General features: G+C 46.1%; 3 protein-coding genes across 4 annotated transcripts in view; 1 reads left to right on the plus strand and 2 right to left on the minus strand.

Annotated features, from left to right (window-relative positions):
* Nucleotides 1–2,514: 2,514 nt before the first annotated feature.
* On the minus strand, nucleotides 2,515–8,472 carry mkrn2os.2 (MKRN2 opposite strand, tandem duplicate 2). The gene is made up of 4 exons (XM_044349703.1): nucleotides 8,137–8,472; nucleotides 5,575–5,624; nucleotides 3,837–4,005; nucleotides 2,515–2,749 (listed from the first exon to the last, which is right to left on the minus strand). The coding sequence occupies exons 1-4, from the start codon at nucleotides 8,331–8,333 to the stop codon at nucleotides 2,524–2,526; spliced, it is 642 nt and encodes a 213-aa protein (XP_044205638.1). The 5' UTR covers nucleotides 8,334–8,472; the 3' UTR covers nucleotides 2,515–2,523.
* Nucleotides 8,473–8,662: 190 nt separating this feature from the next.
* On the minus strand, nucleotides 8,663–14,953 carry mkrn2os.1 (MKRN2 opposite strand, tandem duplicate 1). 2 transcript variants are annotated; one of them, XM_044349701.1, is made up of 6 exons: nucleotides 14,641–14,953; nucleotides 12,765–12,974; nucleotides 12,218–12,264; nucleotides 11,135–11,303; nucleotides 10,168–10,371; nucleotides 8,663–8,813 (listed from the first exon to the last, which is right to left on the minus strand). In XM_044349701.1, the coding sequence occupies exons 2-6, from the start codon at nucleotides 12,965–12,967 to the stop codon at nucleotides 8,759–8,761; spliced, it is 678 nt and encodes a 225-aa protein (XP_044205636.1). In that variant the 5' UTR covers nucleotides 12,968–12,974; nucleotides 14,641–14,953; the 3' UTR covers nucleotides 8,663–8,758. The 2 variants fall into 2 exon arrangements, with proteins under 2 accessions (XP_044205636.1, XP_044205635.1); XM_044349700.1 differs by lacking the exon at nucleotides 14,641–14,953 and having other exon boundaries at nucleotides 12,765–13,077.
* mkrn2 (makorin, ring finger protein, 2) overlaps nucleotides 14,216–20,479 on the plus strand; it is a gene marked incomplete in the record, with an annotated part of 7,156 nt that continues 892 nt past the window's right edge. The window contains 7 exon segments of the mRNA XM_044349699.1: nucleotides 14,216–14,386; nucleotides 15,254–15,382; nucleotides 17,873–17,991; nucleotides 19,028–19,153; nucleotides 19,484–19,659; nucleotides 19,902–19,967; nucleotides 20,080–20,228. Of these exon segments, the coding sequence (XP_044205634.1) occupies nucleotides 14,361–14,386; nucleotides 15,254–15,382; nucleotides 17,873–17,991; nucleotides 19,028–19,153; nucleotides 19,484–19,659; nucleotides 19,902–19,967; nucleotides 20,080–20,228 (791 nt within the window).

Below are 20,479 nucleotides of genomic sequence, written 5' to 3' on the forward strand. Positions count from 1 at the left end.
AGAGAATCAATCTACTAGTGAGATATGAATCACACAGAGATAAAGATCCTTATCAGTTACGCTCAGGGTTTGATCTGAACTTAACCAAGTCTGTGATTCACCCTGTTTTACTGGTGAGATCTGACAGCAAAGATCTCCTTTATACCACACCAAGATCCCCCTTCAGTATGTTTTTTTTATTTTATAGAGGGCACCATGACGCCATTATATCCTGGAGGACAGTGAGTGAGCAGATCATTTTGATCAATGTCTTTGATAGATTTCATGAATTCAGGGTTTCCACTCTTCAGGTCAAAGGTTGAGGAGTGGAGACCCTGAATATTCCAGCTGCTTATATGAAATGAACACATTAAAACAATCAAAATGAACCCGTATAGTGAGACAAATATAAAAACACCTTCAACTATCTAACATTAACAATACTACATAATAATGTGACATAATTTCCATGGTGGCATTTTCACTAATATTACTACTGTACTGACTACTACTGTTGATATTATTACTATTACTAACTAACAATACATTTCCATGTTCTGTTACTCAAGTGGGAAGATGTTCTGAGTATGTACATCTTAGTTGAACAGAAGCCGGGTGGATAGAGTTCGCAGCATCTCCCTGATGTCTCCCAGCTCAGAGGTAGCGGAGGGGGGGGCTGTCACTGTAGGCTGGGCTACAACTGCTGCATAGCTCTGCTGCTGTTGGTGGGGAGGGGGACCAGGGGCAGTTGCTGCTGTATAGCTCTGCTGCTGTTGGTGGGGAGGGGGACCAGAGGCAGTTGCTGCTGCATAGCTCTGCTGCTGTTGGTGGGGAGGGGGACCAGGGGCAGTTGCTGCTGTATAGCTCTGCTGCTGTTGGTGGGGAGGGGGACCAGGGGCAGTTGCTGCTGTATAGCTCTGCTGCTGTTGGTGGGGAGGGGGACCAGGGGCAGTTGCTGCTGCATAGCTCTGCTGCTGTTGGTGTGAAGGGGGTTGGTGGGGAGGGGCTGAGGAGGGGGAAGGTAGTCTCCTCTGGATGTGCTTCACATTAGTGAGGTGGCAGTTCCTGGGGAGTGGGAGGTCCAGGCTGAGCTGCTGTATCTCCTCATAGCAGGGGAGATGATCCTGGGCTGGTGATGGGGAGGAGGAGGTCTGGGATGGCCCCTAAAGCTCCTAGTAGAGGAGGGGGTGGAAGGACTGCATCCCAGGGCGGTGTCTTTTAGGATCTTTGCAAATGTCCTCACCCTCTCTCTGTGTAGATGGAGTCCATCATAGAGGTCCCAGGTGTCAGTGGTTGGATAGAGGGCCAGGTGGACACTGGGTAAGGTGGCACATCCTCTTCTGATCTCAATAATAATGTCATGAATGACATGAGGAGGGATGTCTGTTCAAGGCAGCAGGGTGGAGACCACAATGCAGGTGTCGGGGAACTCTCTACTGGCCCTCTCCGCCATCTTTCTCACTGCCTCAGCAGTGTCCTTAATGAGGCTCTGCAGGTCATTTGTTCCTGTGTGGATCACCAGGCATTGAGGGATCCTGAAGGTCTCCTTTTTCAACAGCTTCATTGCCTGGCCTGTGTTGCTGCAGCGTTTAGACAGCACTTTCTTACCAGGAAACAGCTTGTTTGTGTCCAGGATTTTCCCATTAGAGTCAGCCAGCAGAACCACTTGTGGGGCTTGCTCTTCAGGCTGAGTGGAGGGAAGCTGGGATGGGCAGAGCTGGCTGTTGGCAGCCGGCTGTGTGGATGTATCAGGAGGTGCCAGGATGTTGTTGGGCTGGATGCAGAGCAGAGAGGGTGGAACAGAGACAAGGCAGGGGTTTGTGACACTGGCAGGGAGAGTCTGTGTCTCTGTACTTGTCATTGTGGGGACTGATGTCTGTCAGGCGTTGGACTTGCCTGGTGAAACTTCCTTTCTCTCTTCTCAGCATCTTTCTTCACTTTGGTTAACTGAGCACAGAGCACACTGTTCTCCTGCCTCTAGACTTCCTCTGAGGTCAGATGCCAAGGCCTGGTTGTCTCTCTTGAGCTGCTGCAGCTCCTTTAAGCTGCTGCAGAGTTGTCTGGGGGGTCAGGCATCCTGGCCTAGGCCAGCTCTTTGAATCCAGTAAAGTCCAGCCATAGCAGGGCCATACTGTTCTTCAGCTGGTTGGTGGAGCTGGCAGGTGTGGGAGGGGCAGAGATGGACGAGGTGGCGGGGTTCTCTACTGGGCTCTCATCATCTTCACTATCAGAGGGGACATTGGTCCTCTTGGTGTCCACCTCAACTTTCAACAGGGGGAATATCTCTTCAAATGACTCCAGGTTGGCTTCATTTACTTGGACCATGACCTTTTCTTTGATGATGTGATGGCAAGCAGAGGGTCTTCCTTGTGAGGGTGTTCATCTTTGCAGATCTTTAATCTGCTTCCTGAGCTGATGTCCTCGCTGGATACGTATGCTGCACAGAGTATCCTTCCAGGTGTAGATGGAATCAGTGAAGAATATGAGGTTGTTGGTCTTCCTTCTTTTTGTTGGGCGTAGTCAGTGAAGAGGACCTCTGGGTTTTCATGTTTCCTCTGCTTGTCTGTCCTCCTGTCTGTCCACCATGTAGTATTGGTGTCTCTGGATGTGTTGGTACAGTGTGGTGTATTTGTTGACCCTCCTCATCCTTGGCAGGATGAAGCTGTGAGTGAACGTTTCTCTGCTCAGAGCACTGCGTCCCTCTGCAGCCAGGACGCTGTTCACGAACTGAAGACAGAAGCTGAAGCAGTTATGGTTCTCCTCATCGAACCTGAGAGACAGACAGACAGATGTCAGAGACATACAATCGGAAACTGTTCAGAGTATAATTATGTTTTAAAGGATAATTCTGACTAATAATTTTCTATATTTTTCTTCATGTTTGGATCTAAACCAACAATGAACTGATCTACTAACAAGTATTGTGTGTGTATCAGTGTGTGTTAAACCAGCAGTCAGGTGTCTGTAATCATTCCTCCTGTTCATACCGGATATTAAAAGATCCTTCAAATGTGCTTTCAATGGAAGTGATGGAGGATAAAATCCACAGTGTGTCCACACAGTCATTTAAAAGTCTGTGTGAAGCTTCTATTCAGCTTCATCAGTCTGAGTTAGTCATATCAAGTGGATATCTGACACATTTACAGTCTTTTTAGCATCAAATTCCCTCTTTGTGTTTCCTCGGACAGTGTTTCCCTGTTGAGCTGCAGGTGGAAGTATAGTAACAAAAAGAGGAACTTTGGCACTAAAAAGACTGTAATGTTGAAACATCTCTAAATGGTAAATGGGCTGCATTTATACTGCACACTGCACACTACATGCCACCATGTAGATGTATGTTCATCAGGATCTAATCTAATGCACATTCATACAAACTCACACACCAGGAGAAATTTGGGGTTAAGTGTTTTGCCCAAAGACACTTTGACATGCAGAGTCTTCCGATTATTGGACGATCTGCTCTACCTCCTGAGCCACAGCCGTCCCTGCTACTCTACTTGATTTGACTCATTTTGGTGTCTGAAACTTCATATTAGCTTCAGATAAACTTTAAACTCCCTCACAGGTGTGTTTTGTACTAATATGGCGCCGGTGAGGATGGCTGTTGTTGCTTGGTGTCCTCCTCAACTTTGTGTTTTTCTTGTTGTCTTAGTGTTGTTCTCTATTTTTTTCGCAACTTATAACGTGCTGATCAAGAACAATAGACAGTCTCTTCTGGATATAAACTTGAAACTTGAAACACGTTTTTGCACAGAAGGAGAACTGTGGATTTTGTCCCCCATCACTTCCATTGTAAATGCATTATGAAGGGATCTTCTAATGGTCAGTATGTGTAAAGAGATCAGGTGTACGTGTACCTGCGCCAAGCCGGGTCCCACATGGGTCCGTCAGAGAAGCGGTCCAGGTACTGGTCCCACTGAGCCAGCAGGTGGAACATGTCAGGTCGGACCAGAGGAACGCTGATGCAGCGCTCCCACCCACTGTGGTCTCTACGCACTCCCCCCCGAGTGTAGTTATACACAACTCCTGTACACACACACACGCAGACACACAGATATCCTTGTTAGGACATTGCATTGACTTCCAAACAGTTTTGGGTTTTGACAGCCAAACCCAAACCCTAACCTTAACCAGGACCTCAGACATGACTTTTTGCCTCATTAGGGCCAGGCTTTGGTCCCCATGAGGACTACTGGTTGGTGTTTATATCGGAAACTGTCCCCAAGAGGTAAAAAACACACTCACACACTTGCCCTTGCATTTCCAATGACCTCACAGCCTACCATCACACTTCTGACACCAAATGAAGCGAAGGAGGTTTCCCAAACCAGGTCTCTTCCACCACCTTAGCAAACAAAGGTTTCAAAGTTTCATCTCCCTTCTGTAGTACAGAAATATTTTCAGGTACTTCCCACATTTTATTAGACAGCAAACTCTTTCCTTCAGGTTCTGTTGGCCTTTGCTGCCCCTCAAAGCAGTGTCTGGATTTTCTTGGCCCCTTAGTGCCATCCTCACACAGACTACTGTCAAGGTCTGGGAGTGACTGGACACCAGCTTTCACCAGGGATCGAATGATCACAGGAGAAGAAACATTCATATTGACGAGGCCAACAGAACCTGACAGAAAGAATGGGAAATGCCTGGAAATATTTCTGTACTGCAGAGTGAAGATGAAACTTTAAAACCTTTGTTTGCCAAGGACAAATGTTATCTTATTCTCATGTTGTGTGTTTTTAGCTGTCTTGCTAACATTAGCCACAGCTGCACCTACATTCAGGAATCACCTAATGCTAATGTTAGCCACAGGTATGCTTGCATTCAGGAGTCAACTGATGCTAACGTTAGCCACAGGTATGCTTGCGTTCAGGAGTCACCTGATGCTAACATTAGCCACAGGTATGCTTGCGTTCAGGAGTCACCAGTTTAGTTCAGATTTGGAGGTAAGCTGAGGTCAGGGCTTGTGAGGCTATACTAATGTTAGCGGTGGATGGTCAGCAAATCCTTCCAAACTGTTTTCTGCCTGCTTGTTAAATGTCTCATTTTCTGTTTCTACATGTTGAATATAAACGATGCAGCGTGTGTGTGGAGGATTCTGATGGAACTGACGGCTGAGTAACAAGGTAAAGAGTAATATAAGGTGTTATTTTTGCTGCTGAGTAATAAGTAAAGTAATCTAAATACTTCTAAATTGATGTAATTAGGAATAAATTACCATTTCCAAGTAACTTGCCCAACACTGGCTGTGATGATTCAGACCTGCACCTGAGGCCACAACCAGGATCTGTACCTGACACATAACTCATCATATTCTGTCATGACACAGCTCTGCCTTCCTCTGTGACCTTTCACCCTGACCTTTCAGGCGCTCTGTACAAGTCCTCACAATCTCAGTGAACAGACTAATGTCCCCATATCACCAGTAAAACAGGTTCTCACACACAGAGCTGTAGCTCTCTGAAAAGTAAAGTGTCTTCTCATTGGCTCTCCATCTTCTGTTTATATTTATGTTTATTGTTGTTTGTGTTTAGAAAGGCTCAAACTAAACAGAGGGGGGGTAAACCGATGTCAGTCTGACCTTTGACCCCTGAGCCCCACCTGCAGTGTTGGAGATGCCGGTGTGAAGATCTGATGTCCCGTCAAACTCCCTGAAAAATCAGCAGAACACACACTGGTTACATATACTGGTTTAAACTGGTTTATCAATCAAGTTATTTATATAGCACCAAATCCCAACAGACGTTATCTCAGGGCTCTTTCCACATAGAGCAGGTCTAGACCGTTTAATCTACAGAGACCCAACATTCTTCCATCAGCAGCAGGAAAAACTCCCCTTTAACGGGAAGAAACCTCCAGCAGAACCGGACTCTAGGTGACGCCATCTGCCTCGACTGGTTGGGTTGAGAAAGAAAGAAGGAGGGAGACACAGAGAGAAGCATAATAACAACAATAATAACAATAGAGATATGACTAATAATAATAATAGCAGGCTCAAGTAATCCCGTCCGTAACTAGGAGGTCCATGACCCTGATCCGCAGGAATCTGTGAGATGAGGAAGCACAAAAACTCTGTGGAAGAAGCCAAGTTAGTAACATGCATTGATGTTACATGAATGCATACAGATGGAGAGGAGGAGGAGGAGAGAGGAGCTCAGTGCATCATGGGAAGTCCCCCAGCAGTCTAGGCCTATAGCAGCATAACTAAGGGCTGATCCAAGGCGAGCCTGGTCGGCCCTAACTATAAGCTTTATCAAAAAGGAAAGTTTTAAGCCTACTCTTAAACATAGAGAGGGTGTCTGCACCCCGGACCCAATCTGGAAGATGGTTCCACAGGAGAGGAGCCTGATAGCTGAAGGCTCTGCCTCCCATTCTACTTTTAAAGACTGTAGGGACCACCAGTAAGCCTGCATACTGGGAGCGCAGTGTTCTAGTGGGATAATAGGGTACTATGAGCTCTTTAAGACATGTAAAGAGCTCATAGTACCATGTAGTGAGACTTGAAGCTTCTTGGCTCATAGAGGGGGCAACTGGGTACACTACTGTATCCATGTAAAGGTGCAGTTTAGCAGTTTTCAAGTCCTTCTCAATGTTCTTATAAATACAGAAAATACGGTAGGAACTATAATCCAACCTTGGGGAAACCCTTGGAAATCTCTAAAAAGTCTGATTTAAGACCATCTGTAAAAACACTTTGTGTCTATAAGATAATTCCTGAACCATTTTATAGCTGTGTCCCCTGTTCCAATATTTAGCAATAGCTCACAGTCCACAGAGTCAAACGCTTTTCACAAATTAACGAATAAAGCAGCACAGTGTTGTACCTGTTGGTGATGTGTGTGTATACCTGTATGTATCTACCTGTTGGTGATGTGTGTGTATACCTGTATGTATCTACCTGTTGGTGATGTGTGTGTATACCTGTATGTATCTACCTGTTGGTGATGTGTGTGTATACCAGTATGTATCTACCTGTTGGTGATGTGTGTATACCTGTATGTATCTACCTGTTGGTGATGTGTGTATACCTGTGTGTATCTACCTGTTGGTGATGTGTGTGTATACCTGTGTGTATCTACCTGTTGGTGATGTGTGTGTATACCTGTGTGTATCTACCTGTTGGTGATGTGTGTATACCTGTATGTATCTACCTGTTGGTGATGTGTGTGTATACCTGTGTGTATCTACCTGTTGGTGATGTGTGTGTATACCTGTGTGTATCTACCTGTTGGTGATGTGTGTGTATACCTGTGTGTATCTACCTGTTGGTGATGTGTGTGTATACCTGTGTGTATCTACCTGTTGGTGATGTGTGTGTATACCTGTGTGTATCTACCTGTTGGTGATGTGTGTATACCAGTATGTATCTACCTGTTGGTGATGTGTGTATACCTGTGTGTATCTACCTGTTGGTGATGTGTGTGTATACCTGTGTGTATCTACCTGTTGGTGATGTGTGTGTATATCTGTATGTATCTACCTGTTGGTGATGTGTGTGTATACTTGTATGTATCTACCTGTTGGTGATGTGTGTGTATACTTGTATGTATCTACCTGTTGGTGATGTGTGTGTATACTTGTATGTATCTACCTGTTGGTGATGTGTGTGTATACTTGTATGTATCTACCTGTTGGTGATGTGTGTGTATATCTGTATGTATCTACCTGTTGGTGATGTGTGTGTATACCTGTGTGTATCTACCTGTTGGTGATGTGTGTATACCAGTATGTATCTACCTGTTGGTGATGTGTGTATACCTGTGTGTATCTACCTGTTGGTGATGTGTGTGTATACCTGTGTGTATCTACCTGTTGGTGATGTGTGTGTATACCTGTATGTATCTACCTGTTGGTGATGTGTGTGTATACCTGTATGTATCTACCTGTTGGTGATGTGTGTGTATACTTGTATGTATCTACCTGTTGGTGATGTGTGTGTATATCTGTATGTATCTACCTGTTGGTGATGTGTGTGTATACTTGTATGTATCTACCTGTTGGTGATGTGTGTGTATACTTGTATGTATCTACCTGTTGGTGATGTGTGTGTATATCTGTATGTATCTACCTGTTGGTGATGTGTGTGTATACCTGTATGTATCTACCTGTTGGTGATGTGTGTGTATACCAGTATGTATCTACCTGTTGGTGATGTGTGTATACCTGTTGTCATCAGCAGGTGTGATCAGCAGGCAGCAGGAGCTCTTGTGTGCGTTGGTGAGGGGGGAGGGCAGGCTAACCGGCGCCTCCTGCAGTCTGCTCCCCCTCAGCTCCTCCCCACAGCTCGGACACTCCTCCGGTACCGAGAAACAGAAGATCTGCTTCTGACAGTGAGTCAGCCGGATCACACCGTGCTCCATCGCTGCTGCTCTTCCTTCACCTCCACCTCCAACCTCCTCAACTTAACTCCACCTCAACTTCTCCTTAGCTTAACTCCAACCTCCACCTTTTACTCCTCAAGTCTTCTTTTTACTCCTCACCTGTTCCTCCTCTCTCCTCCTCACCTGTTCCTCCTCACCTGTCCTGTCCCCCCCCCTCACCTGTTCCTCCTCTCTCCCCCTCACCAGTTCCTCCTCACCTGTCCTGTCCCCCCCCCTCACCTGTTCCTCCTCTCTCCCCCTCACCTGTTCCTCCTCTCTCCCCCTCACCAGTTCCCCCTCACCAGTTCCTCCTCACCTGTCCTGTTCCCCCTCCTCACCTCTTCCTCCTCTCTCCTCCTGTCTTCTGTTTGTCTGTCGTCTATTTTCTTCTTCTCTCCTCCTCGGTGTCACACCTGGTTGCTGGGTTACAGCCTATCAGATGACATCACTGCCCGGCTCTGGCCTATCAGGTTGCAGGTCCTGTCAGACAGACAGTCATGTGACCACCGGCTCACCCGGTCTATTGTTTTGCAGCGTCGTCATGGAAACCAGCGCTTATCGTTAAAAAGCCAAAAATACACAAGATTTCATGTAAAATCTATAAACTGTAGTTTAATAACAGAAGATTATTGTAGTTTTATGAGACAGTTATTTTCTATTATTTTATTGGTGCCCAGCTGCTGGAATATTACTGTTTTTCACAGCGAGATCTAAATCCACCAAACAAAGACAACATACAATATTTAGTCAAAATAACTTTTGGTGGCATTGGAAGAACTATTTACAAGTAACATTTTACAGTGTGTGTGGTTCAGGTGTGTTTTCTGTTGTATAAAATATTGGGTGTAAAGTTTTGATAATAACTGTAAGGTCACATTTATCCCGACCATTCAAACACTGTGCAACATTTATTGATAATACCTATCCCAGGGATGGTATTAGTGATACTCTTATCAATACTCCTTATCAGTTCTTTTTCATTAGTAAAGAACTGCAGGGACAGAGAGGAGAAGCTGCAGTGTGACCATAAATTACACCACAAGTACTGATAAATGAACCAACTATACCCAGGTCTTTAATCCAGACGTGTTTTTGGGGGCAAAGCGAGTTTCTCTCTGACGCTGAACTGTATGTAGGCCAGACGCTGCAGCTCACCTGTCAGACGGAGATCTGATCTGTCAGCTCAGGTGTGTCTGAGGACAAACTGTCGCATGTGGACGTCACGTGTGCGAGACATTTAATCACGTGTGATTCTGTCACATGTTCCAGCGGTTCGGTGCAGCAGGAAGTGTTGACATCTTTAAACTTAAAACCTGATTTACAGACACTATTTACTTTATTTCATTCACTTATTTTATTGTATTCATGTTGTTTATTGATCTTGTATTTTACTATAATTAATATTATTATATATTTTTATTCCTCTTTATTTTATTTGTAATGTCTTTTATCCACTTTTTAAATCTAGTTTTTACTTAACTCTTTTATTATTAATTATTGTTAGTAGTATTATTAGTATTATAACTTTTAAATCTATTTATTTTATTACATTTTCATAATTTTTATTTGTCGTGTGCATTAGTGTCAAGTTGTTTTTTCTCTGTGGTCCAGATCCGCCATCTTGTCTGCAGCCAAGTCCCCCTCGATCAAACAAACACTTCTGAAAATCCCAGCAAATACACCGAGCCGGCGGGTAGTTCAGGGATGCTGGGACACCTGAGTGTTCCAGTGAATACACCGAGCCGGCGGGTAGTTCAGGGATGCTGGGACACCTGAGTGTTCCAGTGAATACACCGAGCCGGCGGGTAGTTCAGGGATGCTGGGAGTGTCTTACACTGCGGTGCTGTAGTATCCATGGCGACAGACGTGCTGGTACATAGACAGGTATCTGGAGGTCGTCTCCATCCTTGGCAGCACAAATTGAGCTGTGAAACAATCTCTGCTGATTGGCTGGTGTCCCTGCGACCTCATCAGATAGTTAATGAAGCCCAGAGCGAAACCATAGCAACAAGAGCCGAACTCCCTCTCCTCCTGAAACCTGCAGACAGACAGGTCAGAGAGAGACAGACAGACAGGTCAGAGAGACAGACAGGTCAGGTCAGACAGACAGGTCAGGTCAGAGAGACAGACAGGTCAGGTCAGACAGACAGGTCAGGTCAGGTCAGAGACAGACAGGTCAGGTCAGAGACAGACAGGTCAGGTCAGAGAGACAGACAGACAGGTCAGAGAGACAGACAGGTCAGGTCAGACAGACAGGTCAGGTCAGAGAGACAGACAGGTCAGGTCAGACAGACAGGTCAGGTCAGGTCAGAGACAGACAGGTCAGGTCAGACAGACAGGTCAGGTCAGGTCAGAGACAGACAGGTCAGGTCAGAGGCACAGACAGGTCAGAGACAGACAGGTCAGGTCAGACAGACAGGTCAGGTCAGGTCAGAGACAGACAGGTCAGGTCAGGTCAGAGGCACAGACAGGTCAGAGACAGACAGGTCAGGTCAGAGAGACAGACAGGTCAGAGACAAACAGGTCAGAGAGACAGACAGGCCAGGTCAGAGAGACAGACAGGTCAGAGACAGACAGGTCAGGTCAGAGAGACAGACAGGTCAGAGACAGACAGGCCAGGTCAGAGAGACAGACAGGTCAGGTCAGAGAGACAGACAGGTCAGAGACAGACAGGTCAGGTCAGAGACAGACAGGTCAGAGACAGACAGGTCAGGTCAGAGAGACAGACAGGTCAGAGACAGACAGGTCAGGTCAGAGAGACAGACAGGTCAGAGACAGACAGGTCAAAGAAAGTGAAACACCTGTCTGGTGTCCAGGTGTCCAAGTGAGCAAACATCTCCAGGTGTTTGTCCCACAGTGTCGTGAAGCTGAGGATGCGGTTGCTAGGGGCGACCAGAGGGACGATGATGCTCTGCTCCCATCCCTGCTGCTGACAGGTCACTCCCCCCTCTGTGTAACTGAACACCACACCTGTAATAACAACATAAACACACCTGTAATAACAACATAAACACACCTGTAATAACAACATAAAGACACCTGTAATAACAACATAAACACACCTGTAATAACACATAAACACACCTGTAATAACACATAAACACACCTGTAATAACACATAAAGACACCTGTAATAACAACATAAACACACCTGTAATAACACATAAACACACCTGTAATAACACATAAACACACCTGTAATAACACATAAACACACCTGTAATAACACATAAAGACACCTGTAATAACAACATAAACACACCTGTAATAACAACATAAAGACACCTGTAATAACAACATAAACACACCTGTAATAACACATAAACACACCTGTAATAACACATAAACACACCTGTAATAATACACAAACACACCTGTAATAACAACATAAACACACCTGTAATAACAACATAAACACACCTGTAATAACAACATAAAGACACCTGTAATAACAACATAAACACACCTGTAATAACACATAAACACACCTGTAATAATACACAAACACACCTGTAATAACAACATAAAGACACCTGTAATAACACATAAACACACCTGTAATAACAACATAAACACACCTGTAATAACACATAAACACACCTGTAATAACACATAAACACACCTGTTATAACAACATAAAGACACCTGTAATAACACACAAACACACCTGTAATAACACACAAACACACCTGTAATAACAACATAAACACACCTGTAATAACACATAAACACACCTGTAATAACAACATAAACACACCTGTAATAACACATAAACACACCTGTAATAACACATAAACACACCTGTAATAACACATAAACACACCTGTTATAACACATTAATAGAACAGAATATGACTGTATAGAGATGAATAAGCAGCTGTTACCTGCAGAGTTGGAGACGCCCACATGGAGCTCAGACTGATTTTCTTCTCTGAAGAAACAAACAGCTGATCACATTTCATAAAACATCAAATAATGTGTAGTGTAATGTGCAGGTTTCTGTCTGATGCTAATCAATAGAAGTATCACACATAACAACACGTGGCTGAGGTCTTATAATTATTAATTAATTAATTAATTAATTTTCATCTTATTTTGAATATTTGTGTCTCATGTCATTGCTTTATTGTGTTTTCGTCCCTGAGATACTATTTCCTGTTGTTGTTGTTGTTGTTGTTGTTGTTATTGTTGTTGTGTACTTGTTTTAACATGTAGGCTACAACTTTTGTTGAATAAAATTTTGTATTTAAAAAATGCTGCGGATGTGAAGTACTCAATATTATAATTATACATTAATAACAGCAATATTAACAGATGCTTTTAAATCATAGAAAATATTAAAAATAAATAACATTAAATCAAGAAAACCCGTCTGTGATGTGAAATGATGTGGAGCAGTGATGGAGGCTGCAGATGATTCTGACTGTTTACCTGAAGCCAGCAGGTCCCTGCTGTGACGTCATGAGGAAGCAGCAGCTCGCGCGGTGTCCATTTCTGACCGGAGCCCGGATCCGGACCGGAGCCTCCGTCAGGCCGAAGTGCACCGCCTGCCCGCACACCGGGCACCGCAACCCGTCCAACGTGTACACGGTCCGGCCGCAGTGACTGAACCGCAGCAGGTCTCTGAGCTCCATGAGGGGTCTGGACAGGTAGACAGGTAGACACGTAGACAGGCAGGAAGTGGACCAGGTGACAGGTGGGGGCGGAGCCTCCGGTGAAGCAGGAACAGTAAAACGCTCGCCTGCATTTATATCAGTCATCTAAATAGCAACCAAATAATCTTCTATTGATCAACTAATCAATTAATCAACTCATGGTTTCAGTTATTTTATGTTGAACATTATTAAATTAATCACCAACTACTTTGATAATTGATTAATCTAAAATTCTCTGATTGCTGCTTCTTAACTGTGAATATTTTCTGGTGTCTTTCGTCTCTATGACAGTAAACTGAAGATCTTTGTTGTGGATAAAACGAGACATTTAAAGACGTCATCTTTGGCGTTTTCCTACATTTTATAGAACAAACAACTAATAATCGATTAATGGATAAAATAATTAACAAATGATTTGATGATGAAAATAATCATTAGTTGCAGGTCAAGTTTCATCTATAACAATAATGCATCATATTCAATAAACTCTTTGTGTGTGAAATCTGAATCTGCAGCTAAGAGTTCATTCAACATCATGAACATACAGACATTCAGCATTTAAATCGAAATGCGCATTGTTGTGCAGAACATAATTATATGTAAAAATATAAGAAATGTGTAAAATAAATAAAAATAATAAGTGAAGTCATATTGACCTTTTAAACAACACTTTATTCTTGGTGGCTTTATTCTCAGAATCACTTCTACTCATTCTGACCTTTGGCTGTAAAAGGTAAAGATGAACCCTTTAATGAGAGCAGGGTTACGACTGTAATCAGGAGCGTTGATGAGCAGTAAACTTTGTATTTTGGGTTCATTATTTTGGGGGCTTGGTAATACGATCCTTACAACATAATCAAATAATTTCCAAAGAACAATAAGTAAACAATAATTACACTGAAGGACACCATGAAGCTAATCAGAGGACACAGAACATAATTCTTCTTATACATCAGTGTACGCAGACTTTCCAAGTATAAATTAGATTCACCCAAAAAAACATGTATGTTTGTATGTGGAATTTACCAGTTAAGTATAAGAGCAGTTACGTAACACAAAGGTTTGTTAGTCTCATCATGACAGACGGACTTCTGTCATCATCAGGTCAGACAGCTTATTCCTTTATGTGAGAGAAACTGGCCTGTAATATTGGTTGTTATTTAATTGTATTTATTTTTATTTCCTCGTCTTTGTTTAATAACTCTGGTTCACATTCCACACAGCAGGTGGCGCTAACGCTCCGCCAGTAAACAGCAAGTAGAAGAGTTCAGAGGAACCTTCCTGCAGCGGCTGCTGAGTCAGCCGGAGCGGTTTAAACGGGACACCGACAGGGCAACTTCGAAGCTGGAACAGCCGAAGCTGCGCGAGGACGATGAGCACCAAACAGGTGACCTGCAGGTGAGTCTGTGAGCTCGTCACCTGTCTGTCTGTCACCTGTCGGTCTTTCTCTCCGTCTCGCGCGCGCGTCTGTCGCTCAGATCACTGCGCACACGTTAGCCTCGTGCTAATGTTTTTAGCTGTTAGCTGCTAGCTGTTAGCTTGTGTTCCGTCGTCACTGCAAGTTTAAACTCTGACAGAGTATCAAAGGCGCGCGCCCTGAGGTCCTGTCAGCTCCGCGTGAAACAGCAGCACTGAGCTGCAGGTAAACACACCTGAGCTGATGAGTCAGGAGATCACTGCTGAGATTTCTCTGACGTCACACGGTGTCCTCTGACGTCACACCGTCCTCCACAGACATCCAGGGGTCCTGGAACAGGTTTCAGACGTGCTTGAGGTGGTCTCGTAGGGCCTTGAAGAGCTTTCAGGGGCCACTGAAGAGTTTCCAGCAGTCCTTAAAGAAGTTCCTCTGGTCCTTGAGGAGGTTCTTATAGTCCTTGACAGGTTTAAGGGGTACTTGAGAAGGTCCAAGTAACGCTTTAGAAGACATGTGGTCCTCGAGGAGATTACAAGGGGCTTTAAGAGGTTCCTATGGTCCTCCAAGAGGTTCCTATGGTCCTTGAAGAAGTTCAAGGGGTTCTTGAGAAGGTTATCAGAGGTTCTTGAGTGTGTTATCTGTAGCAATACTGTTGCTATGGTTACCTGCAGTTTAACAAACAGTTTTAGGTGAGCACAGACACTTGCTAGCTAGTCACAGAGCAGGTTGTCTTGTTGCCATGGCGATTAGTGTGTGTTTTTTGGAATCTGGTGAATGTTGCCATGGTGATGAGTGTGTGTTTGCTGATGTCACTTGCTGTGCAGCAGGTGTAACAGGTGTGTGTGTTGCAGGTATTTCCTCCATGGTGTGTGCAGGGAGGGCAGCCGCTGCCTGTTCTCTCACGACCCGACCACCAGTAAACCCTCCACCATCTGCAAGTTCTACCAGAGAGGAGTGTGTGCCTACGGAGAACGCTGCAGGTAACACTCACCTGACAGACATGTAACACTCACCTGACAGACGGGTAACACTCACCTGACAGACGGGTAACACTCACCTGACAGACATGTAACGCTTACCTGACAGACAGGTAACACTCACCTGACAGACAGGTAACACTCACCTGACAGACATGTAACGCTTACCTGACAGACAGGTAACACTCACCTGACAGACATGTAACACTCACCTGACAGACATGTAACACTCACCTGACAGACATGTAACACTCACCTGACAGACATGTAACACTCACCTGACAGACATGTAACACTCACCTGACAGACGGGTAACACTCACCTGACAGACGGGTAACGCTCACCTGACAGACGGGTAACACTCACCTGACAGACAGGTAACGCTCACCTGACAGACATGTAACACTCACCTGACAGACAGGTAACGCTCACCTGACAGACAGGTAACGCTCACCTGACAGACGGGAACACTCACCTGACAGACGGGAACACTCACCTGACAGACAGGTAACGCTCACCTGACAGACATGTAACACTCACCTGACAGACGGGTAACACTCACCTGACAGACATGTAACACTCACCTGACAGACGGGTAACACTCACCTGACAGACATGTAACACTCACCTGACAGACGGGTAACACTCACCTGACAGACGGGTAACACTCACCTGACAGACATGTAACACTCACCTGACAGACGGGTAACACTCACCTGACAGACATGTAACGCTCACCTGACAGACGGGTAACACTCACCTGACAGACGGGTAACACTCACCTGACAGACGGGTAACACTCACCTGACAGACATGTAACGCTCACCTGACAGACGGGTAACGCTCACCTGACAGACGGGTAACACTCACCTGACAGACATGTAACACTCACCTGACAGACATGTAACACTCACCTGACAGACGGGTAACGCTCACCTGACAGACGGGTAACACTCACCTGACAGACATGTAACACTCACCTGACAGACGGGTAACGCTCACCTGACAGACATGTAACACTCACCTGACAGACGGGTAACGCTCACCTGACAGACGGGTAACACTCACCTGACAGACATGTAACACTCACCTGATAGACATGTAACGCTCACCTGACAGACGGGTAACGCTCACCTGACAGACATGTAACACTCACCTGACAGACATGTAACGCTCACCTGACAGACGGGTAACGCTCACCTGACAGACATGTAACGCTCACCTGACAGACATGTAACACTCACCTGACAGACGGGTAACACTCACCTGACAGACGGGTAACACTCACCTGACAGACATGTAACGCTCACCTGACAGACATTTAACACTCACCTGACAGACAGGTAACACTCACCTGACAGACATGTAACACTCACCTGACAGACATGTAACGCTCACCTGACAGACATGTAACGCTCACCTGACAGACGGGTAACGCTCACCTGACAAACATGTAACGCTCACCTGACAGACATGTAACACTCACCTGACAGACAGGTAACACTCACCTGACAGACGGGTAACACTCACCTGACAGACATGTAACGCTCACCTGACAGACATGTAACACTCACCTGACAGACGGGTAACACTCACCCGACAGACATGTAACACTCACCTGACAGACGGGTAACACTCACCTGACAGACATGTAACACTCACCTGACAGACATGTAACACTCACCTGACAGACGGGTAACACTCACCCGACAGACATGTAACACTCACCTGACAGACATGTAACACTCACCTGACAGACATGTAACGCTCACCTGACAGACATGTAACACTCACCTGACAGACGGGTAACACTCACCCGACAGACGGGTAACACTCACCTGACAGACGGGTAACACTCACCCGACAGACATGTAACACTCACCTGACAGACATGTAACGCTCACCTGACAGACATGTAACACTCACCTGACAGACGGGTAACACTCACCTGACAGACGGGTAACGCTCACCTGACAGACGGGTAACACTCACCTGACAGACGGGTAACACTCACCCGACAGACATGTAACACTCACCTGACAGACGGGTAACACTCACCTGACAGACATGTAACACTCACCTGACAGACATGTAACACTCACCCGACAGACATGTAACACTCACCTGACAGACATGTAACGCTCACCTGACAGACATGTAACACTCACCTGACAGACAGGTAACACTCACCTGACAGACGGGTAACACTCACCTGACAGACATGTAACGCTCACCTGACAGACATGTAACACTCACCTGACAGACGGGTAACGCTCACCTGACAGACATGTAACGCTCACCTGACAGACATGTAACGCTCACCTGACAGACATGTAACGCTCACCTGACAGACAGGTAACACTCACCTGACAGACGGGTAACACTCACCTGACAGACATTTAACGCTCACCTGACAGACGGGTAACACTCACCTGACAGGTAGTCAGGTGTGTCACCTGTGTACAGGTAGTCAGGTGTGTCACCTATGTGCAGGTACGACCACATCAAACCTTCATCCAGAGGAGGGGGAGGAGCTTCAGATGAGCAGGCAGGTGGAGGCGGGGCTTCAGTCCGAGCTGGAGGCAGGAAGACGCTGGTCCTCAGAGACAGAGGTGACCGACACACTGCACACACACACACACACATGTTGGACTAACGTGCTAACGACAGGTGTGCATGAGCTGCTCACCTGAGGAGAGGAGCGTCTCCAGGTGTGACTTCAACACCTCACATCAACAGACACGAAAGGAAATATCCTTCTTTCAAACTGCTTTTGAAAGAAGAATCGTGGGCGATGTGCTCGTATCAAATGTTCACGCTCCGATTATCGTCGGTAAAAATGTCCCGATAATCAGTGAAGTTTTCTAAAATCCTCCTTTACTGCTGAAATATATTTAAACTACAGCAGGATTTATACTGTATGATATACTGTCTGTATGATGCACCTTTGTTGGATATAAAAACAGTCTCTGCCTGTCTGTCTGCCTGTCTGTCTGTCTGTCTGTCTGTCTGTCTGTCTGTCTGTCTGTCTGTCTGTCTGTCTGTCTGTCTGTCTGTCTGTCTCCCTGTCTGCCTGTCTGTCTGTCTGTCTGTCTGTCTGTCTGTCTGTCTGTCTGCCTGCCTGCCTGTCTCCCTGCCTGTCTGCCTGTCTGTCTCCCTGTCTCCCTGTCTGTCTGTCTGCCTGTCTGTCTGCCTGTCTGTCTGTCTGTCTGTCTCCCTGTCTGCCTGTCTGTCTGTCTGTCTCCCTGTCTGTCTGTCTGCCTGTCTGTCTGTCTGTCTGTCTCCCTGCCTGTCTGTCTGTCTGTCTGTCTCCCTGCCTGCCTGTCTCCCTGCCTGTCTGTCTGTCTGCCTGCCTGCCTGTCTCCCTGCCTGTCTGTCTGTCTGCCTGTCTGTCTGTCTGTCTGTCTGTCTGTCTGTCTGTCTGTCTGTCTGTCTCCCTGCCTGTCTGTCTGTCTGTCTCCCTGCCTGTCTGTCTGCCTGTCTGTCTGTCTGTCTCCCTGCCTGTCTGTCTGCCTGTCTGTCTGTCTGTCTCCCTGCCTGCCTGTCTGCCTGCCTGCCTGCCTGCCTGCCTGTCTGCCTGCCTGCCTGCCTGCCTGCCTGTCTCCCTGCCTGTCTGTCTGTCTGTCTGCCTGTCTGTCTGTCTCTCAGGTCTGGGTGCTGACAGTATGTTCGGGGGTGCAGCAGACAGTTTGGGGTCAGAGGTCACGGCAGCAGCTCCTCAGTCGTATGTGGACGCCATCAGGACGGGATTGGACGCCTCAGCGCAGGAACAAGGTCAGACACAGAAAACGCTGTTTGTGATTGGCTGGTGCTATCGATGATGTAATCAATAAGGCTGAGTGTCCATACAGCATCCTGTTCCCAGTGAGGAGGGTTCATGAAGCTGCAGACACTCTGACCTCCTGGAGGGCAACCAATCATATATTAGATGGGGCGGGACTTGTCACCATGGTAACCAAGAAAATGGAAACTTTCTAACAAAGACAGAAGAGCCGTTAACGGGAGCAGATCACGCTGTATGGACACACGCCGTGACATGTGATCAGGTGTCTGATCAGGTGACTGTTTGAATGTATTCTGTGTGTTTACCTGTGCTCGCTGTAGCTCCTCCCCCAGTGGGCGGGGCTTACCAGGGCCTCACCCAGCTGTGTCCGTACGCCGCCGCCGGACACTGTTACTACGAAGACAACTGTACGTATCTCCACGGCGACCTGTGTGAGGTGTGCCAGCTGCAGGTGCTCCACCCCCACGACCCCGAGCAGAGGAGGGCGCACGAGAAGGTCGAGTCTCGTCTCCACGTTTGTGTTTCCTGTCCGATAGTTTAGTTTCATCAACATCTGTGTGTGATGGAAGGAAACCAGATGTGTCTGGATTATACATATGTAACCATATATATGTGTTTATATATATTATATAACATCTGTCTGTCTGTCTGCAGATGTGTCTGGATTATACATATGTAACCATATATATGTGTTTATATATATAATATATTATATAACATCTGTCTGTCTGTCTGCAGATGTGTCTTCTGGCCTTTGAGAGCGACATGGAGAAGGCGTTCGCAGCCCAGCTCAGCCAGGACAAGGTCGGTTCACTCGGTCACTGATGAGGTTGTCATGGCAACAGTGGGAATAACTCCTGCCCAGGTTGTCATGGCGACAGTAGGAATAACCGTAGGTGTCGCTGTGGTTGTCCAGGTGTGTTCTGTCTGTATGGAGCTGGTGGTGCAGAAGGCGAACCCGTCGGAGCGCAGGTTCGGCATTCTGTCCTCCTGCTGTCACGTCTTCTGTCTGGCCTGCATCAGGAAGTGGCGCTGCACCAGGACCTTCAGCAACCAGATCATCAAGTAAGAGTCCACAACCAGAGTCTGTGAGTCTGGGACCGGGTCTGCAGGGCTCGGTCCACTTTAGCCACACCGACCCGCTCCACACTCCCACCGGGACTTCTGTCCTGATTATTGAGGCCAAAAATGTTTGATTCTGCAGATTTTCACAAAAAATTGCGATAAAATTTGTTTAATTTCTCTTTTTGTGGAAAAATTTCAGGAACAAAGTAAAATAATGTGATTTATTTAAACTGAAGCCAGCGAAGAGTCGT

The sequence above is a fragment of the Thunnus albacares genome, chromosome 4, assembly GCF_914725855.1.
Source record: "Thunnus albacares chromosome 4, fThuAlb1.1, whole genome shotgun sequence".
Taxonomy (NCBI): Eukaryota; Metazoa; Chordata; class Actinopteri; order Scombriformes; family Scombridae; genus Thunnus; species Thunnus albacares.